Source organism: Cydia splendana, chromosome 26 (genome assembly GCF_910591565.1).
Source record: "Cydia splendana chromosome 26, ilCydSple1.2, whole genome shotgun sequence".
In the NCBI taxonomy this organism is placed as follows: domain Eukaryota; kingdom Metazoa; phylum Arthropoda; class Insecta; order Lepidoptera; family Tortricidae; genus Cydia; species Cydia splendana.
This window is the reverse complement of record NC_085985.1, coordinates 2,198,847-2,212,065: the sequence shown is the minus strand read 5'-3', so window position 1 is coordinate 2,212,065 and position 13,219 is coordinate 2,198,847. Positions and strand designations below refer to the sequence as shown.

At 41.5% G+C, this 13,219-nt stretch overlaps 1 protein-coding gene across 2 annotated transcripts; it reads right to left on the bottom strand.

Moving 5' to 3' along the window:
• Positions 1-548: 548 nt before the first annotated feature.
• LOC134803511 (complex I assembly factor ACAD9, mitochondrial) lies at positions 549-12,260 on the bottom strand. Of its 2 annotated transcripts, XM_063776309.1 has the most exons (11): positions 11,671-12,260; positions 9,533-9,756; positions 7,996-8,157; positions 7,175-7,318; positions 5,626-5,776; positions 4,034-4,185; positions 3,353-3,468; positions 2,272-2,372; positions 1,595-1,651; positions 1,331-1,402; positions 549-782 (listed from the first exon to the last, which is right to left on the bottom strand). In XM_063776309.1, exons 1-11 carry the CDS (start codon positions 12,102-12,104, stop codon positions 569-571), a joined length of 1,827 nt encoding a protein of 608 aa, XP_063632379.1. In that variant the 5' UTR covers positions 12,105-12,260; the 3' UTR covers positions 549-568. The 2 variants fall into 2 exon arrangements, with proteins under 2 accessions (XP_063632379.1, XP_063632378.1); XM_063776308.1 differs by lacking the exon at positions 1,595-1,651 and having other exon boundaries at positions 2,215-2,372.
• Positions 12,261-13,219: the final 959 nt, after the last annotated feature.

The window sequence follows — 13,219 nt, the reverse complement described above, 5'->3', positions numbered from 1 at the left end:
TAAGAGAAGAAACTGTAACATAACAATATTTTTTGTATGACCGTCTGTTTCATATTTAAATACATAAATAAATAAATTAAACCTTATTAATACCTACTTTTGCAATGCACTATAATTGTATGACTAAACCTTATTTACCTATACAGTTTACTTACTTATATTGCATAATTACAATAAATATAAAAATGTTACCGTGTTTTTATTACTTACCTCTCAATTTATCTATTTTTAACCTTTTGGACGCCAATGACCGATATATCCGCACCGCAGGTTCAACGCCAAAGACCGATTAATCGTTCACAGGCCACAGAGCAACATAGACCTACGTGCATATGCATAAAGTTCAATTTTGTTTTGCCACTTCGGTGACGTGGCGTCCGCGTGATAGCTTTTGTGTTTGACACGGCGTCGAAAAGGTTAAACCTCCAAAAACGGACCATCAGCTCCGAAGAGGTACCTACCCTATATAATAAGGATCCTGACCGAGGTTTTTGATCACCACACATACCTATGAAAGGTTAATAAAAGAAAAGTCAAGTAATAATTTATAACATTTATTTTAAATATTCTACCAAAACACTCTAGTAGTCGCCTTCTCAACCACAGCTGACTTGGTATCAAGGACTCTCTTGCCAAACTGCAGTTTGAAATGGTCTAAGTTAATAAATTCCCCGTCATCTAGTTCTTTTATGAGTTTTCGCACTCGATCCCTGGATTGTTCAACGAAGCATGCGGCTAGTTTCATTTCTAATTCTGCGTTGCGTACTCCAATGCAGTAAGATCTGTTAAAGACACATATGTTATAAAAAATAATAATAAAATAAACGCTGGTGGCCTAGCGGTAAGAGAACGTGGTTCGCGGTAGGCCCTCAGAGGCTAAAATCATGTTTTTAGGGTTCCGTACCCAAAGGGTAAAACGGGACCCTATTACTAAGACTTCGCTGTCCGTCCGTCCGTCCGTCCGTCCGTCCGTCCGTCCGTCCGTCCGTCCGTCCGTCCGTCCGTCTGTCACCAGGCTGTATCTCACGAACTGTGATAGCTAGACAGTTGAAATTTTCACAGATGATGTATTTCTGTTGCCGCTATAACAACAAATACTAAAAACAGAATAAAATAAACATTTAAATGGGGCTCCCATACAACAAACGTGATTTTTGACCAAAGTTAAGCAACGTCGGGAGTGGTCAGTACTTGGATGGGGGACCGTTTTTTTTTTGCTTTTTTTTCGTTTTTTTTTTTTGCATTATGGTACGGAACCCTTCGTGCGCGAGTCCGACTCGCACTTGGCCGGCTTTTCAATCATTCTGTATGTTTAGAATGTTGACCGTACCTTGAAGCTCTAGCTAGGACGGCAGTCATGACGAGGACCTCTGTCGCAGCCTCCGCCAGTCTGTTCAGTTCACTGCAACAAACATTGAGTCTTGAATATATGAAAAATTAATGATGATTAGATGAATGAGTGAATGTTAAATAGACGAATGAATGGATGAAAGCGTGATAAGTAACCAAGAATGAATGGAGGAACGAAAATTACGAATAGAAACATGCATGAATGAATGGATGAATGAGCGATTGAATGACTGAATGAACTCACGTGAACGCCTCTCCAACTTTGTTCCCGTGCCGCGCCATGACAGTTTCACACGCGAACCTCATTCTCAGCACACTATACTCTAGCTGCTCGGCGGCCGGTCAAAGAGACGATGGAATGAGTGATCGGGTATAAAGGAACGAATGGTGAATGGCTGTATGCTGACCGGATAAATGTGGGAATGATCCAATAGACAAATGAATGGATAATTGAAAGAATGGTTAGTGGATAAATGAATGAATGAAGGATTGTTTTGTGAATGAATAACCAATGGAGGAATGAGTGAATGATGAATGGGGGAACGTGAATGACGAATGGAAGAATGGATAAACTGAGCTATGAGAGATTGGCATGTATGAATGATTGATGAGTGAATGACCGAATGAACTCTGAGAGAATGGCATATGAATGAATGATTGATGAGTGAATAAGAATAAGTTTATTGTTTACCGTGTCAAACAAGATGTTAAAATGATACATAGTCACAACAGCTACCCTGTTCGGGTATACAATATTACACAATTACAATATTATATACACATCACTTAAATGACCGAATGACCGTGAATGACCGAATGAACTATGAGAGAATGGCATATGAATGAATGAATTAATTAACTCACGTGAACGCCTCTCCAACTTTGTTCCCATGCCGCGCCATGATAGTTTCACACGCGAACCTCATTCTTAGCACACTGTATTCTAGCTGCTCGGCGGCCGGTCGGAGCGAAGGATGTAAATGCTCAGCCAAGTAGAGATTCAACTTGGGATCGTCTTTTTCCTGAAAACAAAATTATCGTCAAAAAATAATAAATAAATATAAATAAATAAATAAATATTATAGGATAATTTTACACAGATCGACACACACAGTAAGCTCAATAAGGCTTGTGTTGTGGGTATAGACGACGATATATATAATATACACACATATATAATAATATACATAGAAAACATCCATAAATCAGGAACATATATTTTTGATGAACACACAAATAAATGCCCTTACCGGGATTCGAACCCGGGACTTCCTGCTTCGTAGACAGGGTCCCTACCGACTAGGCTAGAAGACCGTTTTCTGTATATAATCAATCTCTATAATAATCAAGGTTTTCTGTTGATACTGCAGAAGTTATCTGTCGTGTAGTTATTTTTGACTCTATTGTCTTTAGGTAATTAAATAAAAGTAAACAATAAATTTGTACATTTTCGGGTAGTTATAACATTTATTGGTTAACCGACCAATTACAAAACAAAACATCGCGAGGAAACCTGACTAATCCCAATAAGGCCTAGTTTCCCCTCTGGGTTGGAAGGTCAGATGGCGGTCGCTTTCGTAAAAACTAGTGCCTATGTCAAATTATGGGATTAGTTAAGCGGACCCCAGGCTCCCATGAGCCGTGGCAAAATGCCGGGACAACGCGAGGAAGATTATACTAAAATGAATTCTGTTTATAGGAGAATAGAATTCATTTTTAGTTCAGGGTGGCCAGTTAGTAAACAGTGGCCAGTAATTGACGAATAAGGGTCTCCCCTGATATATCGACGCGCATTCGGCAAAAGCCGATAGGAAAAAGCTTTATGTCCATGCAATAAGAGCGAAAACGTCGTCGTTCGGCTCGGCTCGCATCGGCCGGCGCCTGCCGACGCGTCGACGGCTTTTTCGCTCTTATTGCGTGGACATAAAGCTTTTTCCTATCGGCTTTTGCCGAATGCGCGTCGATATATCAGGGGAGACCCTAACCCTACTAAGATAATTACCTGGTGACGATTCGCGAAGACTTTCTTAACGATGAAACTGGGATGGAAGAGCGGGTTCCTTATCTGCTTTATTTCTTCCGCCATCACTTTGCCGGCGTGGTGGATACCATTTAGAGCTGAAATGTAATGTTTTTGATATATATTAGCAATATTAGTTTATAAAGGGGCCCACTGATTAACAGTCCGCCGGATGGTATCGGCCTGTCAGTTAAGGGGCCCACTGATTAACAGTCCGCCGGACGGTATCGGCCTGTCAATTAGAACAAAATTTTGACAGTTCCGAACAACTGACAGGCCGATACTGTCGCGCGGACTGTTAATCAGTGGCCCCTTTAGAACAAAATTTTGACAGTTACGAATAACGCGGTGGTGGCCGAGCCAGTGGATATAACGTCCGACTTTCAAATCGGAGGTCGCGGGTTCAAACCCCGGCTTGTACCAATGAGTTTTTCGGAACTTATGCACGAAATATCATTTGATATTTACCACTAGCTTTTCGATGAAGGAAAACATCGTGAGGAAACCTGCATACATCTGCGAACAAATTCAAAGGTTATGTGAGGTCCCCAATCCTCATTGGGCTAGCGTGGGGACTATAGCCCAAGCCCTCTCGCGCATGAGAGGAGGCCTGTGCCCAGCAGTGGGACGTATATACGCTAAATGATTTATTTTATGTCTTACCAATGAATATATTAACGCCATCTCTGTTCTCTCCTCTGAACGTGAGCAGGCGCATATCCTCGAGGTACCGACTGAATTCCTTTTGGTTCTCCAATGGAGGAATAGACAGGAGGTCTAGACTCCTGGCGAGCCCGGCGGACGCTATGAAGTTTCTGAAAATATCAAGATAAATGTTTTTTTTTTTACATTTATACTCTGTCCCTAAAACTTTACGGGCCTGATTTAGTTAAATTATATTTTATCCCTTTCTTACAAATACAGTCAAAAAGGCAGAAAAGACAAACGATTATTAGGTTTGTAGCGCGTTTATGAATAAGGGGGTGTATCTTTAAGTATTTAAATAAAAGTAAACAAATCTACCCTCAAACAGCTCCTTAAGCCAGTTGAGGGTAGATGAAAACATTACATGATCCAATAATGTAGGTTAAAGTCAGGTCGTTCAGTGACAGATCCAGGCGGTTTTGTATTTGGTTGGTTAACCAATAAATGTTATAACTACCCGAAAATGTACAAATTGTTTGTTTACTTTCATTTAAATACCTAAAGATACAGATATTCCTAGGAATATCATGGCAAGACAGGTTGACAAACGAAAGGGTTCTAGATATTGCACAGCTGCCTAGCTTAAGACGAAACAGGAGCTGAGTTTTAAATATTTTAGGTAAATATACCCGTCTCGCTAACGGAAGCAGCACCTAAAAGTAGTGCGATAAGGACAAGGCGAAAAATCCTGTGTAAAAATCTCAAAAATCGAGGTTTCGTACTCCTCTGTTTCCTCCTCCAAAACTTAACCAATCGTAACCAAATTTGGAAATCTAAATGATTATGAAATTATCTGTGTCGGACCGTTTTGCTTTTTTGGCTAATTGATATCAGTTTTGAATGCCACGCCTCTCATTGCGGCATAGTCAATTAGGCCATTTTGGCCATTTTTGAAGGGCTCTAGCGCCTTCAATAACAAAAATATCAAAAAAAGCAAAACGGTCCGACACAGATATTGACAATATTAATCTGTGTTGAAAAAATCATTGCTCTAGCTTCAAAAACCACGGAGGAAAACGACGAGTACGTTTGTATGGAGAAATGACCACTCCCGTTGGCTCTTAACCGAGTTTCTCAAACAGAGACGTTTGCGTTGGCTAGGGCATGTGCATAGGATGGCACCCTCTCGATTACCTCGTCGTGTTCTTCATGGTGCGGTTGCGAATGCAAAACGTAACGTTGGGAGGCCATTGCTTCGGTTTAAAGATTGCGCAAAGAGGGACATGGTTGCCTTCCATATCGACCACCGAGACTGGGAGAGGCTCGCAGAACAGCGGATGGAATGGCGCAAACGTGTTGTGGAGGGTCGCAAGTTTTGTGATGAGACCTGATTCGCCGCACTCGCTGACCAGAGGCAAAAACGACGACAAGGTGTCTCAGTACCGGTTTCCGCAAACTTCTCTTGTCAGACCTGTGGTAGGTATTCAGCCACCAAAAACGGTGTTTCTCCGGTGTTACACCATAAATCGTCTGCTATAGACGAAAGGCCTATGATGAAAGATACAGACTATAGAGCCAGCATTTTTATGGTAATCTTTCATAGCTGTTACCTGCACATAGCCACCTCCATCTCAGCGTCAGGGTTGAGATAACCGTCTAGTAGGCCAGCTGTGAAATACTCCGCACTTTCTGAAGCGTATATGTCCAACAGAGTGGAACCAATGGTGGCACGGAGCGTTGGCATTTCGGATAGAGGCTTACCTGTAACATTGAACATAGAGATTCGAATATCGACTTTGCCGAATACGAATATTCGGCTCAGATAATACCGAACCGAATATTCGGACGAATATTACGTATTTGATGGTCAAAGGGATAAAACGCTCGTGTCGTGTGAAAACGAGCAGAGAGTGAGTTCCATAAACTCTCACTCGTATTTTATTGAATGCCTTTTAGGCTTTGAGTATGTAGAAGTTACATAAACTACTCGTACCGTAAAATGGGGTGAGTAGGGTCAAAACTGAAATTCAAAGCTCGATAACATTTTATTTTTACTTATGAAAACTGAATGGTGTATATAATAAGTGTTCCGGACGTTTGTATTTTAGTTTTTATTTTATTTTGGGTAGTTCCATTTCATAACTTTGACGATAAAGAGGAAAACCCACCTCACCCCGTAGTGCCTCGTATTTGGGGTGAGAGGGGTTTTCATACAAAGGTGATTTTGGAAGATTGTTGAATCGATTTTTTTTACTATAGCTCCATTGTAAATTGGAATACATTATTTTTGTAGCAGTAGCCTTAAAATCCCTTCTCACCCCCCTCTCAAACCTTCTCTCCCCATTCATAACCCACCTCTCCCCGCGAAACCTACTCACCCCGTTTTACGGTACTATCGGGTATTTGACTGTATTTAAACAGTACATTACGACACAAGTACGAAAAGTAGGAAATTCGCAACGAGGTGAGATAAATTGAAACACAACCGAAGGGAGTGTTTTAAATGGACACGAGTTGCAAATTGCCTTTTCGCACGTGTATTGTACAACGTTTTACAGTACATATGGCCCTTCTAATTTTTGACACAATCACATATTGTCCTTAATCCCGCCCTAGGGAAGTAAAGTAGCACCATATGTATTGTAAATAAATTATTTTACACCATGCATTAAATAAAGCACCAGGAGATAAATAGAGAAACGTAGACAATTATTTTTAGACACAATTTCTATTTTAAAACCCGTATAAAACTATACGGGTCGTGACGTCACAGGCTAGTGTTTCATATAAATTCCATAGTAGCATAATCGTTTTGACAGTTCGAAAAAAGAAACTAAATTGACTAGTACTGTCAAAACGAGAATGTGACGTCACAATCAAATTACCTACTCTTTATAGTTTTATACGGGTTTCAAAATAGAATGTGTCTAAAAATAACTGCTGTCTACGTTTCTCTATTAATCTTCTGATGCTTTATTTCATGCATGGTGTAAAATAATTTATTTTAAATACAGTCAAATACCCTATTGAAAGCCCTGTCCCATCCAGGATTTGTGCGTGGGCCGCTTCTGTCCCTTCGAGAGGTGTAGCTAGCAGTGTCCTGTTTCCTTCACTTCGCTGAGCGGTGTAGCTGGAAGTGTGTGTAAAAGTAAAACATACCATTGAAAGCCCTGTCTCTGATATAGTCGGTGGCTGCTAGCATGGCGCGCTGCAGGCTGCAGCGACATAACGTCGCGGTGTGAAGCCGCGACGCACCCAGGATTTGTGCTAGAGCCGCTTCTGTCACTTCGTCGAGAGGCGTAGCTGGAAGAGTATATAAATAAAATGATTTTGTCTAAAATAATACGATATATATATTATATAGTTATATGTGAATACTTAAATACATAGAAAACATCCATAACTCAGGAACAAATATTTGTAATAAACACAAATAAATGGCCTTACAAGGATTCGAACTCGGAACCTCCTGCTTCGTAGGCAGGGTCACTACCGACTAGGCTAGGTCATCAGTCATATATAAAATGTGACCGTTACCCGGTGTGAAGCCCTGGAGTCCTGGCGGTAAGAGCGTGCGACTTGCAATCTGGAGATCGCGGGTTCAAACCTCGGCTCGTACCAATGAGTTTTCGGAACTTATGTACGAAATATCATTTGATATTTACCAGTTGCTTTTCGGTGAAGGAAAACATCATGTGGAAACCGGACTAATCCCAATAAGGCCTAGTTTCCCCTCTGGGTTGGATGGTGAGATGGCAGTCGCTTTCGTAAAAACGAAGTGCCTACGTCAATTCTTGTGATTAGTTGTCAAGCGGACCCCTGGCTCCCATGAGCCGTGGCAAAATAAATAAATATTATATGACATTATTTACACAAATTGACTAAGCCCCACGGTAAGCTCAAGAAGGCTTGTGTTGTGTACTCAGACAACGACATATACCGCCGACACATGCCGGAACGCGACGAAGAGGATGAGTTACCCGGTGTCTTCTGGAAGGTGACAAAGTCCCCTGTAGCCGTCACGCCCGCGGCGCCAGGGTGCACCAGGAACGCTCGGATCCTGCCCGCTTCAGAGCTGCCCAGGACTAAGAAGTAGCCGGAGGTGGCACTGCAAACTTTTTCACCGGATATCCTCCATATTTCTGAAATAAGCAAATTACACTTTTGACAAGCATTTGTATGTTAAGTTTTTTTCATCATCATCATTAACTTAAGAGATATTCTCTTGTCGGTGGAGTATCTTCCAGCTATCCCTATCTTGCGCCAGGTCTTTGAATTTTTTATACGACACGAGCCTTACTTTTTCTTTCACTTGTTCTAAAAAGCTGCGTCTTGGTTTTCCTCTACCCCGCTGGCTATTCGCGCCTCCAGGATAGTTTTAAAGAACTGGTCGTGTCGTATTAAGTGTCCAATCATTTTTCCGCGTCTATTTGCAATAGTGTTCAGGATAACTCTCCTTTCATTCACTTGTTTTTTTTTTTTAAGTAAGTTAACACATTCAGTGCCAGCCCGAGCTACGCGCTACGAGCGTAGCCGATAACACGGGAAAAACCGTATGTAGCGGAAAGCGCCTACGAACAGTGAACTTCCCTAGGGAGTCGCTGGCAATGAATGTGTTAATTGTTCCTTAACAACTGGCCGGAGGAAGCGCTACATCGGGAGTCATGGAGAACCAGGGGAGAGGCCTTTGCCCAGCAGTGGGACATACAAATAGGCTAAGAGAAAAAGAAAAAGTTAATTGTATATTTCTGCATATGAAGGGAGAGTACACGGTAAGAACATGTCTAGTCAGTCTGACAACATTTTGAGTTATCGCGGATCGAAAAGAACGATGTACATAATAGGGAATATTACCCAAACCTGCGTAGGCTACCACTATCTATCACAATCTGGGGGTCTACCGCTAAACAAGAAAATCGAAATTTCGTTATCTAACCTCTCTATCACTCTTCCATATTCGAGCGATAAAGGCGCAGATAACTAAATTTCGATTTTCGCGTCTCGGTAGGCCCTTGTTATGGCTCCTCTACACGATGGGTCAACGCCGGCCACTCCAAGGGACGTAGCAATGCGGTAGAATGAGATAGCAATATCACTTGCTCCCTCTAACGCATAAATGCGTCCCTTGGAGTGGCCGGCGTTGGACCATTGTGTAGAGGAGCCATTACAGGTAGAAGGTATACAGGAACCAATACCTAGGGACTCCGTGCACACTGAAGGAGGCAGTTAGCAACCTGAAGACACTGCTAGGTTTCATGGACGAGCTGGGGTGGCTAGAGTAGTGCTGCCATAAATAATAGTACTAGGTACAGAAGACTCATTCTCTAACAAAACGCGTCTGTTACGATCAGGACAGATATGGCCGCTAGGTGGCGACAGCGCCACGCGCGGCTTATGGCTAGCCACCAAAACTGGTGTGGAACGGATGTACTTTTAGCTACCTGTAGCAAAGCGACGAAATCACGGAGTGAGCCACGCCTGATAACGCGAGGAAGAAGATAAAAGTAGTATACCTACCTTGTCCATCCATCTCTGCATTGGTCCTAAAATCAGCCTGTGATATCCTCTCGGCAAGCTTCTCCTTTACACACAGGGAAACCATGTGCTCTCCGGAGACCAGGTCATCCAGGATTTGCCGGAACTGCTCTGATCGGAGACCAGCCTTTAAAGCCTCCAGGGCTACCCAGTGGTCGCTCAATTGCTGACCCAGTTGTAGGTCTGATGATATTGTTTCTAGGTATCTGAAGATATCAATGGGAATTGGGAATTAAAATACCAATTATTTTACTAAGTACAATTTTATGGTGTAGTAATTTTAAGCAGACATAAATAAATAAACTAGTGGCTCTGTGAGCTGTAGACCTCGCGAGCAGAGCTTTAAATAACATGGTACTAAGAGCTTTAAATATAGTAAATTAAAAAAAAAAACAATACGAAATGTATGTGTAAAAAAATACAAAAAGTTATATAATAATATCCCAGCATACAATTACTGGGGATCGAACCCAGACCCTCTGTGCAAACAGAAAAAGCGAACGTTTACAAACTGAGCCAAATAGTTCTTAGATGGGTTGACGAAATTTAGCTACTCCTTCTTAAATTAAAATTAGTTAAAATTAAATATCTCCATACCTTCGAAACCAGCGAAATAAATTTTCTGAATTTTTGGCCATTTAATCTATAAACATATCTCAAAAAGAAAACACTCGTATGGTACCGATACCACTATTTGTTTAGGCGCGAGCTATCACAACTCCGCCATTTAAAAAAAAATCAAAAAACCGGACGGACAAAAAAAAAATATTTAGACATAGAATCCAGTCACAAAATTTCACGAGATTCGGTTAAGAATTACGACCTGTAGAGGAGAACATCCGGACATACAAAAGCAAAATGCTCCAGTCGAAACGTAGACCTTCGCTACGCTCCGGTCAATAATTAAATATTAGAGGACATCTTACACAGATCAACCTAGCCCCAAGCTAAGCAAAGCTTGTACTATGGGTGCTAGGCGACGATATAAATACTTATATAGATAAATACATACTTATATACATAGAAAACACCCATGACTCAGGAACAAATATTTGTATTCATCACACAAATAAATGCCCTTACTGGGATTCGAACCCAGGACCATGCTTCACAGGCAATTTTACCCTCTCAATGTTTATAAAAATGAGGTGGACCGGATAATTAGAAAATATCCCAAGAGTTAACAAATAATAGTTAACATCTTCCTAGTCTAGTCGGTGGTGACCCTGCCTACGAAGCAGTACGACCTGGATTCAAATCCTGGTAAAAAAAAAATTTGTGTGTTCATCACAACATTGTTAGGGTTCCATACCCTAAGGCAGGGGTCTCCAAACTTTTTTACCTGAGGGCCATATTGCGCCTCAGAAACTTGGCGTGGGGGGGTGCGAGTCTGGTTGCTGCTGTTAGGGCTGAGCCCCTGCAGCCTGGCTCCCACGGGCCGGTTTTGGCCCGGCCGGGGTTTGGAGAGCCCTGCCCTAAGGGTAAAAACGGGACCCTATTACTAAGACTCCAATTTAGTCTGTCTGTCTGTCACCAGGCTGTATCTCATGAACCATGATAGCTAGACAGTTGAAATTTTCATAGATGATGTATTTCTGTTGCTGCTATAACAACAAATACAAAACAATACAGAACCCTCGGTGGGCGAGTCCAACTCACACTTGTTCAATTTTATTTATTTATTATTTAACATGTTGTCGTTCCGGATCGTTCCCACCAACTGGGAAAGGGAGGCTGAAGATCGTGACCACTGGAGGAAAACCCTGGGTGAAGGGGTAGTTGCACACAATGAAGCGTGGTTTAGCCTTCTTCACACTAGGCGAGAACTGAGACACCAGTGCGCCGCTCTCCACCTTCGTCACCGGGCACAGCATTCTCCTGCCAAATATGCAGTCGCGGCTGCCGCTCTCGCATTGGAGTTAATAGTCATTTGCGGAAGTGCCACACTCTTATGGACGCTGTTTAAACCATCATCTTATTGATGTTACAGGCCAATGATGATGATGTTGTCCAGTACCCATGACACAAACCTTATTGAGCTTACTGTGGGCAACTGTGGGGCTAGGTCGGTTTGTGTAAGATTGCCCCATGAGATATATATATATATAGCTTAAACATACCTTATACTCTCTGTGACATTCATCGCCAACCCGCCCAGAGTCAAAGCAACAGGCGCGGCGTACATTTGGTTCTGTTTCAACACTTCTTTACGCTCTTCTTTTGTTTTCTCCGGGTTCCCAAACACCGCCTGCAGTCTAGACACTCTCTTGTCCAAGTCTTCACTGTCATCTTTGTTTAAAATTTCGGGATAAGCGAGCAACTCCCGATCAAATATAGATACAAATACATTCTTCATGAAAGGCGGTATTGCAGCTTTTCTGGTTTCCGCGCGCTCTATAACCTTCAAGTCTTCGAAGTCGTACTTTTCTTCTTGCACTTTAGGCTGCGATGCATGTGTTGAATCGTAGTTTGACGAAGATATGCGAAAATTTCTGAACACTGTTTTGCTGACATTCTTGCTCCGAATTGTGCAAATTGTACGAGCTATATTCATTGTCTTGTGATAGAAGGTACTTATTAATTATATTGTTGGTTTGTTTTATATATTTTACTTTGCAATTACGAAAGAACTCTTTTCTTAATATGTATATATTGTTATTTTTCGTGATTCCTCGATTCCTCGGTGAATTTTGTAATCTTTGGAGGTTATTTATAATGTCAATTTTGACAGTTCTGGTTTGGCATTTACTATGATGCGTTCCGATTTAAGTAGATTTTCAAGGTACACCTTTTTATTCATGTGTTCTTTGGTGAAAACGCTCTGACAAGGTAAGGCCTCAATGCACGAGCGCTTTTACAACGCGCGTTACAAAAGCGTTCGAATGACACAAATGGATACATGTGTATTTATTCACACGATGGCAGTGGAATTGTTAAGCCCTCATTCACACGGGCGCTTTTACAACGCGCGTTAAAAAAGCGCTTGAATTTGCCCGCACTCTAAAAATGATTCAACGACCAAGTTTTAAAGTCGAAAATCCAACAACGCTTGATTAAAAGCGCCACCGCCGTTGTGTGAATAAATACACATGTATCTATTTATGTCATTCCAACGCTTTTTTAACGCGCGTTGTAAAAGCGCCCGTGTGAATGTGAATTCATTGTTGTTTCAATAAGCGTTGTTCACAACTTTTTTTTAATAGCGGGAAATAGTTTATTTTTATTTTTTTAAATTGACAATTTTATTTAAGCGTTGTTGGATTTTCGACTTTAAGCATTGGTCGTTAAATCTAATTTAGCGTGCAGACGGATTCAAGCGCTTTTTAACGCGCATTGAAAAAGCGCTCGTTAGGGCGATCGTGCACTACAATGAATTTTACTGTCCGGCAGTCCGAGTTTTTACGGTCCGATATGGCACGCCATTAAATGTATAGATGGTCAAGCAAAACTTGTCAGTAGAAAAAGGCGCGAAATTCAAATTTTCTATGAGACGATATCCTTTCGCGCCTACATTTTTCAAATTTGCCGCCTTTTTCTACTGACAAGATCTGCTTGACCAACTATATATATATATAGTAGCTTGTGCACTAGACGTAATTTTACCGTCCGACATTTTACTTTTCCCCATTCCGAACAGTTTTTTTCCGGTCCGAGATGACAGCTATGAAA